The following is an 18,330-nucleotide window of genomic DNA, read 5'->3' as shown; positions in this document are numbered from 1 at the left end:
CTTGTCTACAATATTCTATAATACATAATTTCTAGAAGAATATGTAATTTCCTGTCTTCAATCTCATCTAATGACTGAAACAAACTCAGGATGAAGAATATAACAGCAGACCCAATTACTACAGGAATTTACTTTTTCCAAATTGTACTACTGTTCATTAATTTAAAACAATATTAGAAGCCTTCTTTTAGATTTTCATTTGGTGGTCATTCACCATTTGAAACCAAACTCTTTCAGACAAATCTATAGGCCTGATTTGTTTCTTTAATATTTACTCTCATCATTATAAAAGAAACCAAGATTCTAATTCCAACCAGAACAACAAAACAAAAACAACTACACCGCTGTTGTTACAAGTTACACTGCTTCCTAAATGTCTGTGAAGTTAGTGTTCACTAAGTTCAAACTGCCAGTTAAACTGTGATCTCCTTGTACAGGTAGGATGAAACAAGTGTAAAATGAATTTTCAAGTTAAAAAAAAAAAGTTTCAATTAAATTAAAGATACCAAGAAATTATATTCTTGGCTTATCCTTTATTTAGGGTAAAAAAACAAAGTTTGCACATGAAATATCTTCACGACTAAGCTATCTGTATATAGAGGCTAATGACTTCACATTAAATGCCTTAGTATCACATAATGCAAAGCACATATGCTTTTGGGTGTGTACAATGATACGCATTATAGGAAGGGCTATTTCCCAGAAGTGATACTAAGGTTGAAGTAATGCAGAAGTCATATTTCCCATATAAAAGTAGTGAAAAGGTGTCACACCTTATTATTTAAATACTCGGGATCAGAGCTAGTTGTTGAAAGTTTTTCCACTTGGTTATAAATTAAATTAAACTGTCAAGAAATTATATTTTTGGTTTATCCTTTATCCAAGTGTAAGCAAACAAAGTTTGCATATGAAGTATTTTCACTATCAAGCTTTGTTTGTTATCAAACTTTGTGTGCTTACATTTGAATAAACCAAGAATATAATTTCTTAGCATCTTTAATTTAATTTATAACTAAATGTGCATTATCTCTGCCATTACGAAACATCGTCATAGTTTAATTATATCTGATAACATAAATCATTTTAATAACTTCAAAATTTTATAAAATCATTTATGAAAATAAATTTTATTCTCTTTGGGGAGACAAAGACAAGTGAATTTAATTATAACAATAAATTTCACAACAGAATATTAAAAGAAAACTGCATTATATTACCATAAACAGAGGAATGGAATCTCTGCAATTTGTTTTTAAAATATCAAATTCCTGATATATATCCTAAAAGATGAACAGGATATTATGATGGCAATGGTACTACATGAAAAATTTGCATTATTACTAATTTTCGACAATTTTCCTCCGAATTAGTCTGCAAGGACTCCAATATTGTTAACTGTTATATTTCAATCTTCAAAAGCACTTCTAACTGCACCTTAGTCTTCTTCTGAGTCTTTTTCCTGCAACCTTGGCATCAAACACTTGCTTTGCTAATCTTTCTTTTCCCATTCTATTTAAATATCCATACCACTTGAGATTAGCTCTAATCATGCATTCCTGAATGTTAACATTGGGTTCCTTCCTAATATTTTCATTTTTCACGTGATCTGCCACTGATACCATCTGTTTGCTCCTCTATTTTTTTCCACCCCCCAGAGTCCTTATCATATTTGAGGTCTCCTCTCTTTGATCAACTGTTTTACTTCTAATCAAGCTCAGAACCATGAGTTAAAACTCTTCAACACTGAGTTGAATACTGCAACTTTAGTGTTTTAACTAATTTTGCTCTTATTTCATATAAATTAATTCAATTGACTCCTCGCTACTCCAGGTTTGTTAATTCTATTATCTGTTAATAATTTCATTGTTCATATTTAATCTGCCATCTTCACTAAAAAGTTGTGCCTATATAGCTGAAACATTCTACTTCATTTATAGTGTCTCAATTCAGAATGCAGTTGAAGTTTTCTATGTTCTTTCCAATTTTCAGTTCTCTAATTTCCAATTTTCTAATTTTCATGCCATATTTCTTACAACAGTTATTTAATTTACTTAAGGACTTGCAGTTTTCTACTGGATTTAGAAGTATAACATCGTCTGTATAAACTAAAGAGCTGAGATTAACATCTCTAATTTAGATACCAGGTCTAATGCCATTTTCCTTTATATGATCCATACAGATGATGAACAACAGTGAAAATAGTGTGTACCTTTGTCTTACACATGATTTTACAAACTATTTGCCTTTACCTTCTTCAATTCTATTTGCTGATTTACAACCCAATATAGAACCATTCGATGGAATGTTACATTAACACCATATAGTTGTGCTTAAATTAAAGATGTCAAAAATTATATTCTTGGTTTATTGTTTATCCAAGTATAAGCAAACAAAGTTTGCACATGAAGTATTTTCATGAATAAGCAACTTGTATATAGAGGCCAATGACTTCAGAAATTAATAGCCGTCTACCTGGAAAAGTATATGACAAGGTTTCAAGAGAAAAGCTTTTTCTCTTGAAACCTTGTCATATACTTTTCCAGATTTACAAAACTTAAATATAGATCCTCAACTATCCCTGTACATTTGTGTCCTGAACCAACATGAAGATACTGCTACCTATAATAACATAGTCAATGAGACTTTTCTTATTATTTGTATTTTTTCTTCATGTAAATTTGTGCACATCTTTATGTTAGAACATGGTGTTTATGATGACCAATCCATGACCTAAACAGAAATCCAGCAGGAACTTACTATTATTATTAGCTTTTCCCTTTTTTGTCCAAATTCCCAGCACATTTTCATGTCTAGTATTCATTTTGTAATTTGCTGTTTAAACCTTGAACAAGGACCACTCCTCTCCCCTGCACCTTTTAAAATCAACTGCCTTCTCTAATGACTCAAAAAACTATTCCATTTCATCCTTAGTAGAAATTTCTTGGACAATAGGCACAAATAAGTCTCACTGTGCAATGCCCCATTCTAATTTCTGCTCACAATATTCTATTCAATATAGCCTGTCATTCAAGAAGATTATTTCTGTATTTTGTGTTGAAGACTATAGCTGAATATAACATCTTGTAATTGTTATTCAGAAGGACCTCACCCGTTTTTGTCTTCTTTGTCTACCAATATAATATAAATTATGTCAACATGGTCATTCTTCTGACAGTTCCACTTTCTTTCCATCAATACTTATATTTATGGTGGCTATCTTGAAATCTGCTGATACTTTGTTCAACTAGCTGACTTTTTGTTGTTTGCCCTGGTTTCCTGAATAAATAGCGGAGTTTCAGTTCTCCACATTCGTTAAAAGGCTAAATGACGGTCTCTTTGCAGTTATCTGATTTTAACCATTAAACAGCACATTTTCAAACTTAAGATTACTCAAAATAAGTAATCAAATTTATCAAAACAAAAAAATGTGGTGGACCATAGGCATGTTTGCATGAAGTTATGTGTATGCTGAACGAAAGTCATCAAATACTCCACAGTACTAATGTCTAAATTCATCTATATAAACAATTTTCATTTGTTAATAAATATCAATTTAGCAGAAAACATTTTCTGCCATTAGAAATTCAAGTTTCACCCACAATGATTCATTTGCTCAAATTTACAAATGCTGTAATTCAAAAACCTCTAATGTTAGAATAGTGAAATCAGAAGAACATTTGAGACTTCCTTGCTCTCTGGTTGAAACCAAATACAAAAAAAGTCAATAAACAAGTGCTATTTAGTGCACTTTACAACATGGGTTTGTTTCATTATAAGGAGACATTATTTTTCAACTTATATTAGAGAAGAATGATGGCACAATGCATCCTTCAATTGGAAAAGACCAGAGTTCAATTCTCATCATACGAAGAAGAAATCTCTATATTCACTTTTTCAGTTGAAGGATAGTTAGCCAATGTGTGAAACAGGTGGAAGTGTTTTTTTTTCTTCTCATAGGACACATGCAATTGATAGAAGAAAAATAAATTAGGCAGATGATGGATTGAGTAATGTATAGATGAAGGATTAACTACTGTAGAGAGTGGATTGTGTGTAGAATGTCTCCTGCAATGAGACTTTAGACTTCATGGACATGTCACATAATAATGAGAAATATTATTAAGTATGTATAATAGGAGGGGTTTCCAAAAAAAGTAGATAACACTTTTTTTCTTAATAATGGTGAAAGGGAATAAGATAAAACATGGACAGACAAACCCATTAATAATGTTCAAAAAGACCACCAATGCAGTGTGGTGCTGCTGTCGCCTCACTTAATTCCAGTTGCAAAATTGTAGCTACCATGCGAGTATGGTCCAAAACAGTCCATGAAGTTATGTGTATGGTGAAAAGGTGATGTCAAAGAAGCAGGTGTATTTTTGTACAATAAATTTAAAGCAGGCCGCAGCGACATTGAAGATTGACATTGGGTGGGCAGGACTTCATCAAGCAAGACAGAAAACAATTCACGCAGTAAGGGTTTGTTCTTGAAGACTGGTGAGAAACTGCATGTAATTGCACAAGTGGTGAACTTGAGTAAGTCCAATGTTTACAAAATTGTTCACAATGTCCTTGGCTTTCAAAAGGTGTGCCCCCCCCCCCCCCAGGTGGGTGCCCCGACAATTGTCAGTTGAGCACAAGGCAACACACACAGGTAGATGTCTAGAGAATCTCTTGCGATATAGCGACAAAGGCAAGTGCTCAAAAAAATTCAAAACTGTTCCCACTGCCTGAAAATTCAGGTCACAGTGGATTTGATGCATGACAATGCTACCCAAACACACACCATTTGTGGGTGGCTATGCTGTAATCATTGGGAAACTCTGCCACATTTCCCCTATAGTCCAGACTTAGTGCCTTCAGACTTCCATTTGTTCAGCCCATTCAAGAACCACCTTTCTGGAAGACATTTCACTATAGATAAGGAAGTTCAACAGGTGGTACAATGTTGGTTACTGGGTGTGAGCATGGATTTTGTAAAAATTTTTGATTATATTTGAATCTTTTATTAAATCCTTGTTGTCTGCGCCATTGTAAAATTTTATTACAATTTTTCATTCCTAATTTTTATTTCTTTTATCTTAACTTTAAATTAACTTTTCTTCAACCTTAACAGTCGCAACTCCTAGTACATGATCCGTTGCTTGATCTAGTTACTTATTCTTAATCCTTACTTGTAACCTTTTGACCCTTCCCCCTTTCTCAAGGTTGTATCTATGCTATTCACGTGCTCATATTTTTATAACTTGGGAACTTGCCTCGGGTTAGAGCCAAATTCCTTTGTTATAACAGCAAGCGCATTTCTTCAATTTTGACTTCTGAAAATTTATTTTTTTATTTCGACTGCGCCATCAGGTGTCTCAGATAAGATTTAAATATCCTTCCTAAAGAAAAAAAAAACACTTCGCTTAGTGCGGAAATACTTCTAACTCTCAATACTCTATCAAGTAACGTAAAACTCAATTCTACCGTCGTGGTAAACTATCCCCTATCCCCTTAGATCATACAGGTTCGATTTTTATGAGTAGTGCATTGGTATGCAGGAATCAGGCAAATTGTTTGACAAACAAAACAATTTATTCATTCTAATTGAAAGTACAAAAAAGTTAACGCTAAACATTAAAAAAAATAACTCCATCAGGCTCTATACTTTTCAGTAATAATAGCTTGAATTCAAATTAATCAACCTAGCTTAACAATTTCTTCTTTGAACAATTTGACTAATGCACTAATTATTCCTATAAATTATTCATACACTAAAACAGACTTGTGCATGCTGTATCATATTTTAACTCAGACATTAATTCATATCACGCACTCTAAATCTTCACGTATGCTAACTCTAACTTAACACACATAACTCAGCAGGCTATTTCACAAAATTTAACTCGCGACCTAGTGTCCTTATTACTGTCCTTAACTCTAACAAAATTTCAATACAATAGCAATTTCTTCCACAAATCTCAAATCTAGAAATTTCCCATACAAGGCCTTACTTTTTAATCATCTAGTCCGCAATGTTAGATCCTTTAGATCGTTATCTTCTTCTACCTTCCGTTATAGCTCATTACTGGGCACCTTCTACGATATCGAAGATGTTTCATCAACGGAGACCTTTAGAAAACTTAGAGGAAGGAATTTCGGAACTGACCGTCGTTACTGCATCATCGAGCTTTCTATCACTTCCGGATGTCTGTTGGCAGGACATGGATCTGCGACCTTGAATCAGCAAGACACACTGGAATTCCTTGCATCTAGGATTGGAAATGAGAGCCGGAACAGCGTCTGGGTAAAGGCGACGACAAAATCAAAAGCGCATGCCTAAGCCACCAACGAGAAAGAGCCTTCTCAATTACCTGCAGGAAAAAGGAGCTCCCGTTGCCGTAACCTGTCGTAACTGCATAACCTACATCCATCGTAACCTTGTCACTTACATTGCCGTAGCTTCGTAACTCTTTTCGGCCGATGCCTCCCCCCCTTTTTCTTGCTCATTTAACGTTTCTGCTACATTTTTAGTCCCTTGGGTATTTCGTGGGTCTGCACCAGCCACCTTTTTTTCGTCGTTGCATTAAGGTGAGAAACCCCTCACATACTCGACCTTCGCGATAGTAATTGCATGGGGTCATAAGTTAATCCATCTGGAATATTTCTTTGTCTGGAACTTTCCTTAGTCACAATTTAATTTACACATAACTTTCTTTGTTCTTTACAGTAATTTGGCAGTTACATTATTTAACAATTCACTTAAAATTATTTCCATATTACTAACATTAAAAAATTTGCTAATTAACCACAAGTATTTAGTATGGATTTTCGTTTTCCAATAAAATCGGTATATAAGGTATTTTTGTATAAAAATCCTTCTATATACGATTTTACAACTTCTTCAGTACTGGTATTGATACTGATCTATCGTTGGGACAAGTGCATCAATAAATTTGGAGACTTTATGGAGAAGTAGTGCATGAAGTAAGGGAAGCAATAGTTCCCTTATTGCTTGGTGTATAATTTCAACTTCCTATTATTGAACATCCTCAAGAAAAAAAATGTTTAAGTTTAACCTTGCTTTTGGAAACCACAGAGAACTACTTCAACTATGACTTTACAGCATTTACATTTTATTGTGAATTTCAAGTATTATAAATACCTCTATGTTACTATCTTTTTTCACCTGATATTTTTTTAAAGCATACCACAAATATTTATTAACTAAATCTACTTTCATTTTTTTTACTTCACTTTATGAGGGGGGAAAGCTGAAAAGTTCTGATAAACACCTAGAACAAAAATTATATTAAAGCAACTGATATAACCACAAGAAAGAATATATCTTAACCCTTTAACACCCATGTTTCATCAAATTGTAATAATTTGTTCTTTTTTCTTTTAGGATATATAAGAAGACATGTCAGCAGTTCTGAAGAAATTTAAAGACACAGAGGTGTGGGTCATCATCAAGTTTTTCATGCTGCAAGAAAAGTCTGCATGAGATTCACCAAACTTTGTGTGAGACTTTAGGGGATTGCTCCAGCATATCCAACAGTTGCCAGATGGGTGGGCATTTAAAACTGGGAATCATGAAACAACAGATGCCCCAGGTCAGGAAGACCTTCCACAGCCTTCACACCTGAAAACATTGATGCAATGCATGCGATGATCCTTGATGATAGACAAACACCAGCCAAAAGCATTGCAAAGACTCTGGGGATATACAGGGAATGAGCTGGGATCATTATCGACCAACATTTGGACTGCAGAAGCTCTCAGTGAAATGGATCCTCAAATGTTTGAATGCCCACCAAAAGAGAGAATGTGTGCTGTCATCTCAAGGGATTTGAGTCGCATTTTGAGAAATCAAGTGCAAAATTTTCGTCTTGTATTGTGACATGGCTTCATTTCTATGACAAAGAGACCAAACAACAGTCAATGCAGTGGAGACACAAAGGTTCTCATGGCCAAAGAAGTTTCAAACCCAAAAGTCAGTAGGGAAGGTTCTTGCCATTGTCTTTTGGGAAATGGTGTAATCCTTACCCAGTGTCTCAAAAAAGGTGAAACTGTTACATCAGTTTATTCAACAGTTCTGAAGGAATTGAAAGAGGTACTGAAGAAAAAATGCCACAGGAAACTGAGCAGAGGCATGTTGCTTTTGACAACACATCTGCTCACACTGCTCATGAAATGAAACAGACAATACACAACTTCAGCCTTCAATATCTGCCTCACCCACCCTATTCGCCAGACCCGGGCCCATCTATTTCCTATTCCCAAATTTAAAGAAACACCTGAAAGGAACAAAATTTACCACAGATGATGAAGTCATATCTGCAGCTGAGGACTGGTTTGTGCAAGAAGGGAAGGACTTATCTTTCCAGACATGCAGCAGCGTGGTAACAAGTGTATAACACTTCATGGGGAATATGTAGAATAATGTGTAATTTATATGGTTCTACCCCCAATTCCTTCATAGTGATTATCACAACTTTTCAGCACACCCTTGTAGTCCAAACTAAACAACAACATTGTCTCTAAAAATATTTTCCTGAGCATTCTCTTGGGAAACTTTTTGAACTTACCATAGTGCTTAATGAAGATACCTTTGTAACTAGATCTTCTACATCATTTGCAGGCTCTTCCGATTTCTTTACTTGTTTTAATGCAGCGGAGACCTATAAAACAGTCTCAATTTGATCATTAATTTGTTCAGCAACTATGATCTTAACCTATATCTATATCAGTCTTAACCAGATGATGCATACTTTAAATACCAAAACCAAGATTACATTAAATTTTAATTAAAAATTAACTTTGTGTGGAAAATAAATTTACCCATTCTATTTGAATCTGTAAAATAATAAAATACATTAATATTTGCTTTTGGCTCACTTCAATTCAGCGTTTTATTTTACTCTTTCATTGTCTTGAACCTCAAATTACCACTCCAAGTTGAAAAGTTCACACTTTACTTTTATAATAATGCAGTGTAGCTGGTTGGATTAGCATCAAGGCAATTAATTAAGGGCATGATTAATGGTTTACTTTTTTCCAGTATATAATCTGAGTGATGTTTGCAGAATTATGTCAGACATCATAGAGAGATCAAATATTTCTCCTTTTTCAGGATCAAACTTTAAAAGTTATTCTGAAGATTAGCCACTAGATATTATACTTGACTGAATCTAATGGTAATGCTTTAGAAGACTTTCAAAGTCAGCCAAAGGAAAAAATCTTGTTACCACTTGCTAGGAGTAATCTCAAGGAAGTCTGGTTGGAGATATATGAGGATGCTGCTAAAGCCACAATTTGATTTGAGTGAAAATTATCTTACGAATGAGCTTAGCAAAGAATCCATTACTGTATATGTCCCTTCCCCCCTCAATTTCAACTCAAACAACCACTGTGAAAAGTCAAGCAAAGACAAAATATAATATGTGCAGTCTTAGACACAACGATCATATCCATCTGCAGTATGCAAAAACACAATCTTTTAATAGAAATGAGAATTTTGGTTTTTTTTAAACACCGCTCATCTCAGTTTTACCAGTTATACACTGACTCTTTTGTTTCAAAGGTGGTTAGTTGTGCATACGTCCAAGTCTTAGCAACTTAAAATCCCTACTTTTTGATAGTCTTTGGCTAATAATCTCTCTCTACTTTCTATCAAATTCATTTGCATTCTCTATGAACTCCCAATGCTGCCCACCATTCCAAATTATTTCATGATGCTCAGGCAAATGCTATCACCAATGTTCTCTCACAAAATTCCTTAGCCCATGAAGCAACAAACCTTTTTTTTTTTTTTTTTTTTTAAATTCCATGTCATTGTCTCATATTTTACCTTTTCTTTCTGCCTCAGTCATGGTTAGAACTTTACATACCAACCAGATGTCAGGTAATTAGATAATTCTACTCACTTTTCAAATGCTCTTAATCTTTTTCTAGCAATCCCTCTAAACTTACATCACAAATTGGCAAATAGCAGTTGCTTTCTGGTTGCTAAAAACTCTCCTGGCTAACCAGATGGAATTTATCTAATTGTTCTGTAGATTCATGATCCAGAGTTTTTATACCCCTTCTACTCCAGTGGTGATATCTTGTAGCCTAGAAATTAACCCATATTCAACCCACTTCTAAGAAGTGGAAACAACTTTTTGCCATCAAAACTGTCTGATTTGACCCAATTCAATCTTAAGTAATCAGGGATTTCCACTCAACTAATAAATGATCACAGAAAGATTATGCCACTGGTGATCAATAGGAGACCTACTTTTTTCCTTATGACACCTTTGAACAAATGCTATGGAATATTTGGGGAATGTGAAATGGTTTCTATTGATGTCTTGAAAGCATTTGATTGAGCTTTGCAAAAAAAAAAAAAAAAAAAAAAAAAAAGTAAGATAGATATATGGTTTGTCTTCTTACTTCTAACACAAAAGCAGCTATCTTCCTTTTCTTATCTGACTTCTTTAGGTTCCAAGTCTCACATGCCAGCTTTCTGTATGGATACACAATGAGTTATGAATCTTGATCCTCAAACTTTGCAACTATTACATATTGACCATCTCAAGTTGACTATAACTTTTCTCATTAACATGCAAAAATGCTACAAACACAAAAAAAGACAGTGAATCATGTTAAAGTAACATTCAGTTTAAATTATCAAAATTCTGAGTTTAATCTGCTTTGTTTATTTATGAAGTTGACTGCAAATCCAGTTCTGTCGATAATAGTATACTGCATTTCTTTTTTCTCATTCAACAAACCTTACTTACACATATCACCAAAATGCCCACTATATCAGTTTTCACAATCCTAAGTTTTAATCTCCAAACCATTCCTTAAAAGGGTAACAATACCCTTGTTAATTAAATGTTAGTAAAACCCAATCCTGTTTTATTTCTGGTACAACTCTTTTCTTCCAGTCTTACATTTGACAATACCCAAATCTCAAGACAAGATGAGATGAGTTATCTCTTCTTATGTTAACTCTAACCTCCTATCTCTTCCTCTTGACCGAAACACATTACAATATTGCCATGTCAGCATCCAAAAAATCAGGGCATCTCTTTTGCTAAAGTTATTATTTGACTCCGACTTTATACAAATTAAAAATCTAGTCAATCATCAAATACTGTTTTCATGCCTGCCATATGCCCTAAGAGCTCTATAATTGCTTTTTTCAGTACAGAAGACAGCAATTAGGTATTAATAACCCATCGCTCACTGATTCATCCACTCCATTCTCTTTTGTACAGATATTCAGCATAGATAATTCCCAAGTCACTCCTAAATGTGTTGAAACATGTGCAGCAGCTATTCAACATTTCTTCATGGTTCAACTCCAAACTCACAGAACAAACATTTCCACTTCTTAATTTATTAATTCTGATGGTGTCTTCTGGACAGTTGTTCCTCAGCATTTTTAAAGGAATACAATATGCACATATTCAAATCCAATGTTAGCAAGTTTCTTCTTTCTCCACTATATGTTAAACCTCTCGTGCATGGGATTACCATAAAAATTATATCATATGAAAACATTATTAATGTAATGTGCTTGACCACTCTTTGATGGCAGCATAAACTGGCCAGCTTAAAACAGTCACTGCTCATTCTTTATGCAATTAATTTCCTTAAATAAAATTTTTTTGTGATGTGTTCCTTTAGTTCAAGAATCAACTCGGCTATTTATTTGAATGACCACGTTCTAAGAGCTGTGTAAATTTTCATCAGGTTGGTGGCTGGCTATCATGTATGTTAACTAATGCCAGAGTATCAAGAATTTCTTACCATTAGTAAACACAAATAGAGCAAAAATTACTGGCATTAGCAAGATATGGTTGACAGAAGAGGATATATATCCTTAGAGGGATAGCATGCAATGAGAACAGTTATTCAAGGAAGGCAGGTTAATTATCAATGATTTATTTCCAGAATTTATGGCTAAGTACTCTGCCACATTTACAGTAAAACCAATCAGTAAATATGCAATGACTACACTGTCTCCTTTAAATGGTTTGCACAACCAAGCTACGAAGTACCCTGTTCCACCTCCAAGTGATTTTCCTGTATACATGTCCATATCCACTTTTTGTTTTTGCGTAAAATAAATTTTTGGACACTAAATCAGTTTGTCTCTGATGTACTGCTTTATCTTCATGCATGTTTTGTAGGTTGTTGTATGTTGAGATTCCATGTGGATTAATCCCAAAACAATGAAAAATAATAATAATAAAAACCAGAGCTGATTGAAAAAAAAAAAAAAAGGATTTATATCTGTATGGGCTAAGGAATTCTTGTAGGGTCTGATACAGAGGATATTGTAGACAATGCATGTACCGTTGAGTTTTTAAGACCAAATACAGTGATTTTGAGACTTCTAAATCACCAGCACAGTATACCAAACATCTCAGAAGTCTCAAAATCACTGTATTTGGTCTTAAAAACTCAACGGTACATGCATTGTCTACAATATCCTCTGTATCAGACCCTACAAGAATTCCTTAGCCCATACAGATATAAATCCTTTTTTTTTTTTTTTTTTGAAATTCCATGTCATTGTCTCATATTTTGTACTTTTTCTTTCTGCCTAAGTCATGGTTAGAACTTGCTATATCAGCATGTTAATAGTATTGAAATGATGCTAAATTATTTTCACTTTCACATAGTATACATCAGAACAATGTCAGTGTTTTTGTAAGATAAAATCCAGTAGACTTAGAGGTGTGCACCAAGTGAGTAATGATTAACACTAGCTGCATACAGATATGATTAATATGAATGAGAACAAGTAGCCCTTCACTTCCTCAGACGTGCTGTTTTACCTCTCCCTCAATCCAGTTTTCCAGTCTGTAGGTTCAAAGAATTAATGTGATCCACAAGAGTATTAAACTACAATACTAACCATTCTTATCTCAGAACATGCTTCATTTAAAAAATGCACTAATAAAGATGGAATGTCAGCAGCCTTAATGTAATGCACTTCAATAATAGAAAAAAAAAATTGTTGGACAAAATACATGTTACTTAACTGGCTTAAATTGAAAAAAAAAATAAATACATAAAAATAAAACTCCATTTTTCTTCTCCAAAAACCAAAAAATAAAATTAATAAAGAAATAAAAACATTAATCTTGAAACTACTCCTAAAAACAAACTGTTTATTTTATTCATATTATTTGCTTATTAAGACAATGGATAAATAATTAATGAATTTTACAGAAGAAACAAAACATACCTTGGATAAAACAGATTGTGGATCATAGCCCAATAAAGATAGCATTTTACTTCTGGGCGAAGAATCAAAAGTAGCCTAAAAAAATTATAGAATATTATGAAGAATGCTTTGAAGATTAATTTAAAAAGATAAAAAATGTTTTTTGTTTTTTGTTTGCAATCCATTTAGCCATTTACTTTTATTTGATTTATAATTTTCTTATCACACTTATAAACAATTTATTTTCAAATGCTACTTTTGTTCACTACATAAAGTAATATTTGAATTATGCCTTTTTATCATACAAATTCTCATTTATCTTCCTGATTTCCTTTTTGCAATGATAAATAAACATTGGCATTGATCAGTTAAAAATTTCCTACAAAAAACCAACAAAACATTTAAATAAAAAAATGCAAAAAAACAATTAAATGTACCAAAAAAAAATCTGCAAAACAGCAAAATTCCATAAAAAAGGCACTTCCACATAGCAGCATCTTGTTATTGTATAAACATTCATTCTGTGATGAAAAACATGGGTTTTTCATCACAGAATCTCAAATGGCAATCTCTAAGACTACAGTTATACTAAATGGTCATGCAACCCATTTAAAGGATAATGCAATCATTGTATATTTGCTGATTGGTTTTACTGTAAATAAATCATTGATTCATTTCCAGAATTAACCTGCCTTCCCTGATTTTCAACAGTACATCATGCACATTGCCTTCTACAAGGAAGGAAGGTAGGAAGATATCAATACCCAGAATCTCCTTTATATGATTTACTTTGATTCAAAATTTCCATGCCTCATTTTGTTCATTTGCTGCTACTTCATTTCTTAGAGAATCCTCAATTCTGACAGAATCCCTTTCTCTAACTTCACTGACTCAGCTGCAAGAGAAGCTGAACTGTTTGCTGTCAGTAATGATTTAATACAACTGTTCACTTACCTACCTACAAGAATACCAGTAATGCAATCTTCATCATTCTCCCAAATTCCCTAGGCTATTTTTCCCTAACTCTCCCTCCAAACACACCCCTTGATGTAACCTCCCCTCTTAGCAACTCTGACCATAACCTTGTCCATGTGCCTTTTTTCCAAAGATTGTTGTTCTCCCAGCCAAATCCCAACCTGATCTGCTCTGATCTAATCTAATAACTGAAATTATTCTTGCTGGAATGAATGCCTTTATTTTCCCTCCATTTCTGGTTTTCAAACAAATGTTCCAAAGCATCAAAATGCAGAATGCACTCAATGGAGGGAGAATAAAGTAAGAGCTAAATACACTAAGTTTGATTCCTCTGGCTCAAAAGGCAGTTGACTGTGGTGAAACTTCTGTCCCATGTTTTCACCTCTCATTCATCCTGATGGAACATCTCAAAGATCAGGCAGACAGACCTCTTGGCATCAGTCTCATAATCTGACTCTAGTTTAGATGATGATTAAAGCAAATCCTCACTATTCCAACAAATCATTCCTCACTATTCCTCCTCTGATCTTTAGACAGAACATCAGAAAAATACTGAGTAGCCTCAATACTAATAAGTTATCTGGCTTAGATGGCTCTCTCCAGTTGTAAGAACTGGAGTAAAAACTTTTACTCCAGAATGAACACTATCTTGTATTGCCTTTATAAATTATCCTACCTATATGGCATCTTTTTTGACAGCAAGGAAGCAATCTTTTATTCAACCTGTTCCTAAAAAGGAAGATGACACTAAGTAACTGAACTTTCATTCCATTGCCTTCAGCTTATACTCTCAAAAGTGATAGAAGGTTGTCAGTAATCAGTTCTTCACCACCTAGAGATCCATTAGTTAATCAGTGATGATCAATATGGCCTCTGAAATTGTTGTTCTACAGCCAATCTCCTTGCTAATTTTAACAACCTTCCAACTAAGACAATGGAAAAATGTGGAGAATCTCATGTGGCCACTCTTGATATTTCAAAGGCATTGATAGAGTCCAGCATCATGGCCTTCTTTCCAAGCTGTTATAATCTCTATCCTATCCTTTGTGATTGGATTATTAGCTTCCTCTACGAACATTCATTGCTTGTCACAGTGGATAGTTCCCCCTCATCTGATTTTTCCACCTATGCTAGAGTATTTCAATGGAGATACTAATCCTATTCATAGCTTAACTGATGACAGTACACATCAATCCTCTTAATCAATCACAAAACATAGTATAATCAGATGAACACAAGCTTCAAGATCTTATTATGCCACTGTCTTAAATGCTCATCTACTAGTCATTCTCAAGAAGGATGAAGATAATTTAGTAAATTTTAATACTATGAAAATCATGCTTCATTATACAAAATTAAGTGGATATTGAATCCAACATTATTTCAAAGCCAAATATAGAAATTCTAAGATAGAAATCTAAGAGTTTCATGCCGAATATACAGAAACTATAAAAGTTTTGGCAGATCCAAGGAGTAAGCCAACACCTGATTCAGGCTAGGGTGACTCGTAGTAAAGGTGGAGTAAGTTCTAATCACTATCCTTAGTATTTTCCATAATGCAAAGTAAATCTCCTTATGGACATGTATGATGCTATACATTATGGAGGGAGGGTCACTACCCAGACCAGTTTCGACCTTTGTTGAGGTCTCATCAGTGAGTAGGTAGACCCAGATGTAAATATTGAGGTTGAAGTGATGAAGAAGTTATTCTTTACCATGCGAGTTGCCAAAAGGAGCACCAACATTTACTGAGATAAAGAGCCAAAAAGGCTTCACTTCAGCGATGCAAAATTATACAAAATTAAGTGGATATTGAATCCAACATTATTTCAAAGCCAAATATAGAAACTCTAAGATAGGAAATCTAAGAGTTTCATGGTGAATACATAGAAACTATAAAAGTTTTGGCAGATCCAAGGTGTAAGCCAACACCTGGTTCAGGCTAGGGCGACTCGTAATAAAGGTGGAGTAGTTTTCTCTTCTTAGGTTGACTGCGACACCCTTCCCATGATTGCATAAGCCTACCACATCCATTGCATCTTCAGCTATTGATGGAATGGATTTATGACAGTACACATCCACTGCATTTTCAGCTATTGATGGAATGGATTTATGACAGTACACATCTACTGCATCTTCAGCTATTGATGGAATGGATTTATGACAGTACACTATGTTCTTTAAAAAAGCTTGGTATTCTTTTTCATTCTAAATATGGCTTCTCTTATGCTCAACTCCCTACGCTTTATAAATCCCAAATCTAGCCAATCTTAGAATACTGCTCTCACATCTATAACAGTGCATCAAAATCCTCCCTCAGTGTTTGATTGTATCTAAAAGAGCTATATGCTTAATAAATGACCCCCCCCCCTCTCTCTTCTACTGTCTCTTTCACTCTCTCTCTAATCACTTTTTCATAGATGCTCTGTCTCTGCATTATGCCTTCTTTATACTCTTGGATATCTTCTGGACACCACGATTCCTCTCCTTTCCTCTATTTATGTACAAACATGCTGCTGCTACTCAACATCCACGTACTATTCATTGTAAAACTCATCAAACCAGCTTTTCATCCTCTTCTTACATTCCATTTACCTTTGTCCTATGGAACAGTCTTACACACACCATTTTCCCTAATGAGTATAACCTCCAGCTCTTCAAGAAACATTAACAAATTTCTTTCTTCTCTTTCCAATCACTTGTCCACATGGCACTGTCATGTTATAGGTCTTGAGACCGCATGTGGAGATATAAACACACATACACAAAATTAATTCCTTACTGTAAACTTCTTGCTTACTGTTATTCTCTTACAGATGAAAACAAAGACATCAAATATATCAGAAAAAATTCATCTAATATAAAAAATGATTTACAAATAATTTTATGTGTATTAAAAAGCTAAATTTTTGATGTTAAATATTATATATCAATGCCAGGCATCTGCGTCCAAAAAACATAGCACAATGCCATATAATGTATGGAGTAGTTAAAGATGAAAAACACCTGTTGATGTATTTATTGAACAACTGGGGGTTGTAGCTATAAGAGAAAAACAGTGAACCTATTCCTAAGAACAGGGAGTAAATGGAATAAAAGAGAAGGATGAGAAGTTGACTAGGTAAGTTTCAAGATGAAATGCACATGGATTGATGGTGACCAGCAGCTGATCATGTTTTCATATACTTAGAGAAATTATGGTTGCCAGTTAGTACCCATGAAACAGCACTAATGAAAATACCTGTGTAATACAGCTAATTCTCTTTTTACACAGCCTTTTTTTTTTACATGATTTTGAAATAACACAGTTTAGAAAAAAGAAGCAATTCTATTTTTACATGCCATATTTTGATTTTACACAGTTCAAATGCCGCTTATTTTCCATTTCTTATAATGGAAAGGGTATTTCCATTATAATTATCATTATCAAGAACAGTACGTCCTAGAACGGTACTTAAACTGGAATTTTGGGGAACCTCCTTGATCTTTTAAATATCACTCTACGCTACAGAATGTAGCCAATTGTGACAACAACAAAAAAAAATCTATTTTTGTAATTACGATTCCCTGAAGTTAAGCCGACAGATGATCCATTATATTCACCTGCTGCTAGTTCTTGGGAGCAGAAGGGTGCTATGCTGATTCCTCAAAGTTAATTTGGTCCATTATGGGAGACCTGCCTATATAAAGCTGTTTGGAAGGAGTTAAACTGTTTGCTAAACAATCATTTCTTGTTTACAATTTGAAATGTTTATATGTATTGTGTTTTGTTCATAAAAGTTTTGTTCGTGCAATAGAGTTATGCAGGTATATATTAAATTTTGAAGTTTTGTACGCATCATATCAAATTAGTAAAATCAATTATTACTTTCAGATATTTTTGTAACATTACCCTTTCAATCACAATGTAAGATAATTCAGTTAGACAGAAGAAGAAAAGAAAAGCTATTTATTTAGAAACCAAGATCCACATTTTAGATCATTTAGCAGCTGGAGAAGGTTCAACAATCTTAGGGAAATATTTTGGACTGAATGAAGCTACCATGAGAACGATTAAGAAAAATGAAGAGGCCATTAGAAAATCTGTTCTTTATGGAACAAAATTAGGTGCTAAGTGGTCATCATATACAAGAGACATTATA

General features: G+C 33.9%; 1 protein-coding gene across 3 annotated transcripts in view; it reads right to left on the bottom strand.

Moving 5' to 3' along the window:
* Sec31 (COPII coat complex component secretory 31) overlaps positions 1–18,330 on the bottom strand; it is a 486,555-nt gene that overhangs the window by 149,097 nt on the left and 319,128 nt on the right. For all 3 annotated transcript variants that reach the window (XM_090403344.1, XM_090403343.1, XM_090403345.1), the window contains exons 12-13: positions 13,235–13,309; positions 8,574–8,666 (exon numbers count right to left, since the gene is read on the bottom strand). In XM_090403344.1, coding sequence (XP_090259470.1) covers positions 8,574–8,666; positions 13,235–13,309 — 168 coding nt within the window. The remainder of the gene's footprint in view (positions 1–8,573; positions 8,667–13,234; positions 13,310–18,330) is intronic.

Source organism: Typopeltis vanoorti, chromosome 14 (genome assembly GCF_054136105.1).
Source record: "Typopeltis vanoorti isolate ZY-2024b chromosome 14, IOZ_Tvanoo_1.0, whole genome shotgun sequence".
NCBI classification, from domain to species: domain Eukaryota; kingdom Metazoa; phylum Arthropoda; class Arachnida; order Uropygi; family Thelyphonidae; genus Typopeltis; species Typopeltis vanoorti.
Note: the sequence above shows the minus strand (reverse complement) of the source record. Positions and strands in the feature narration are given on the sequence as shown.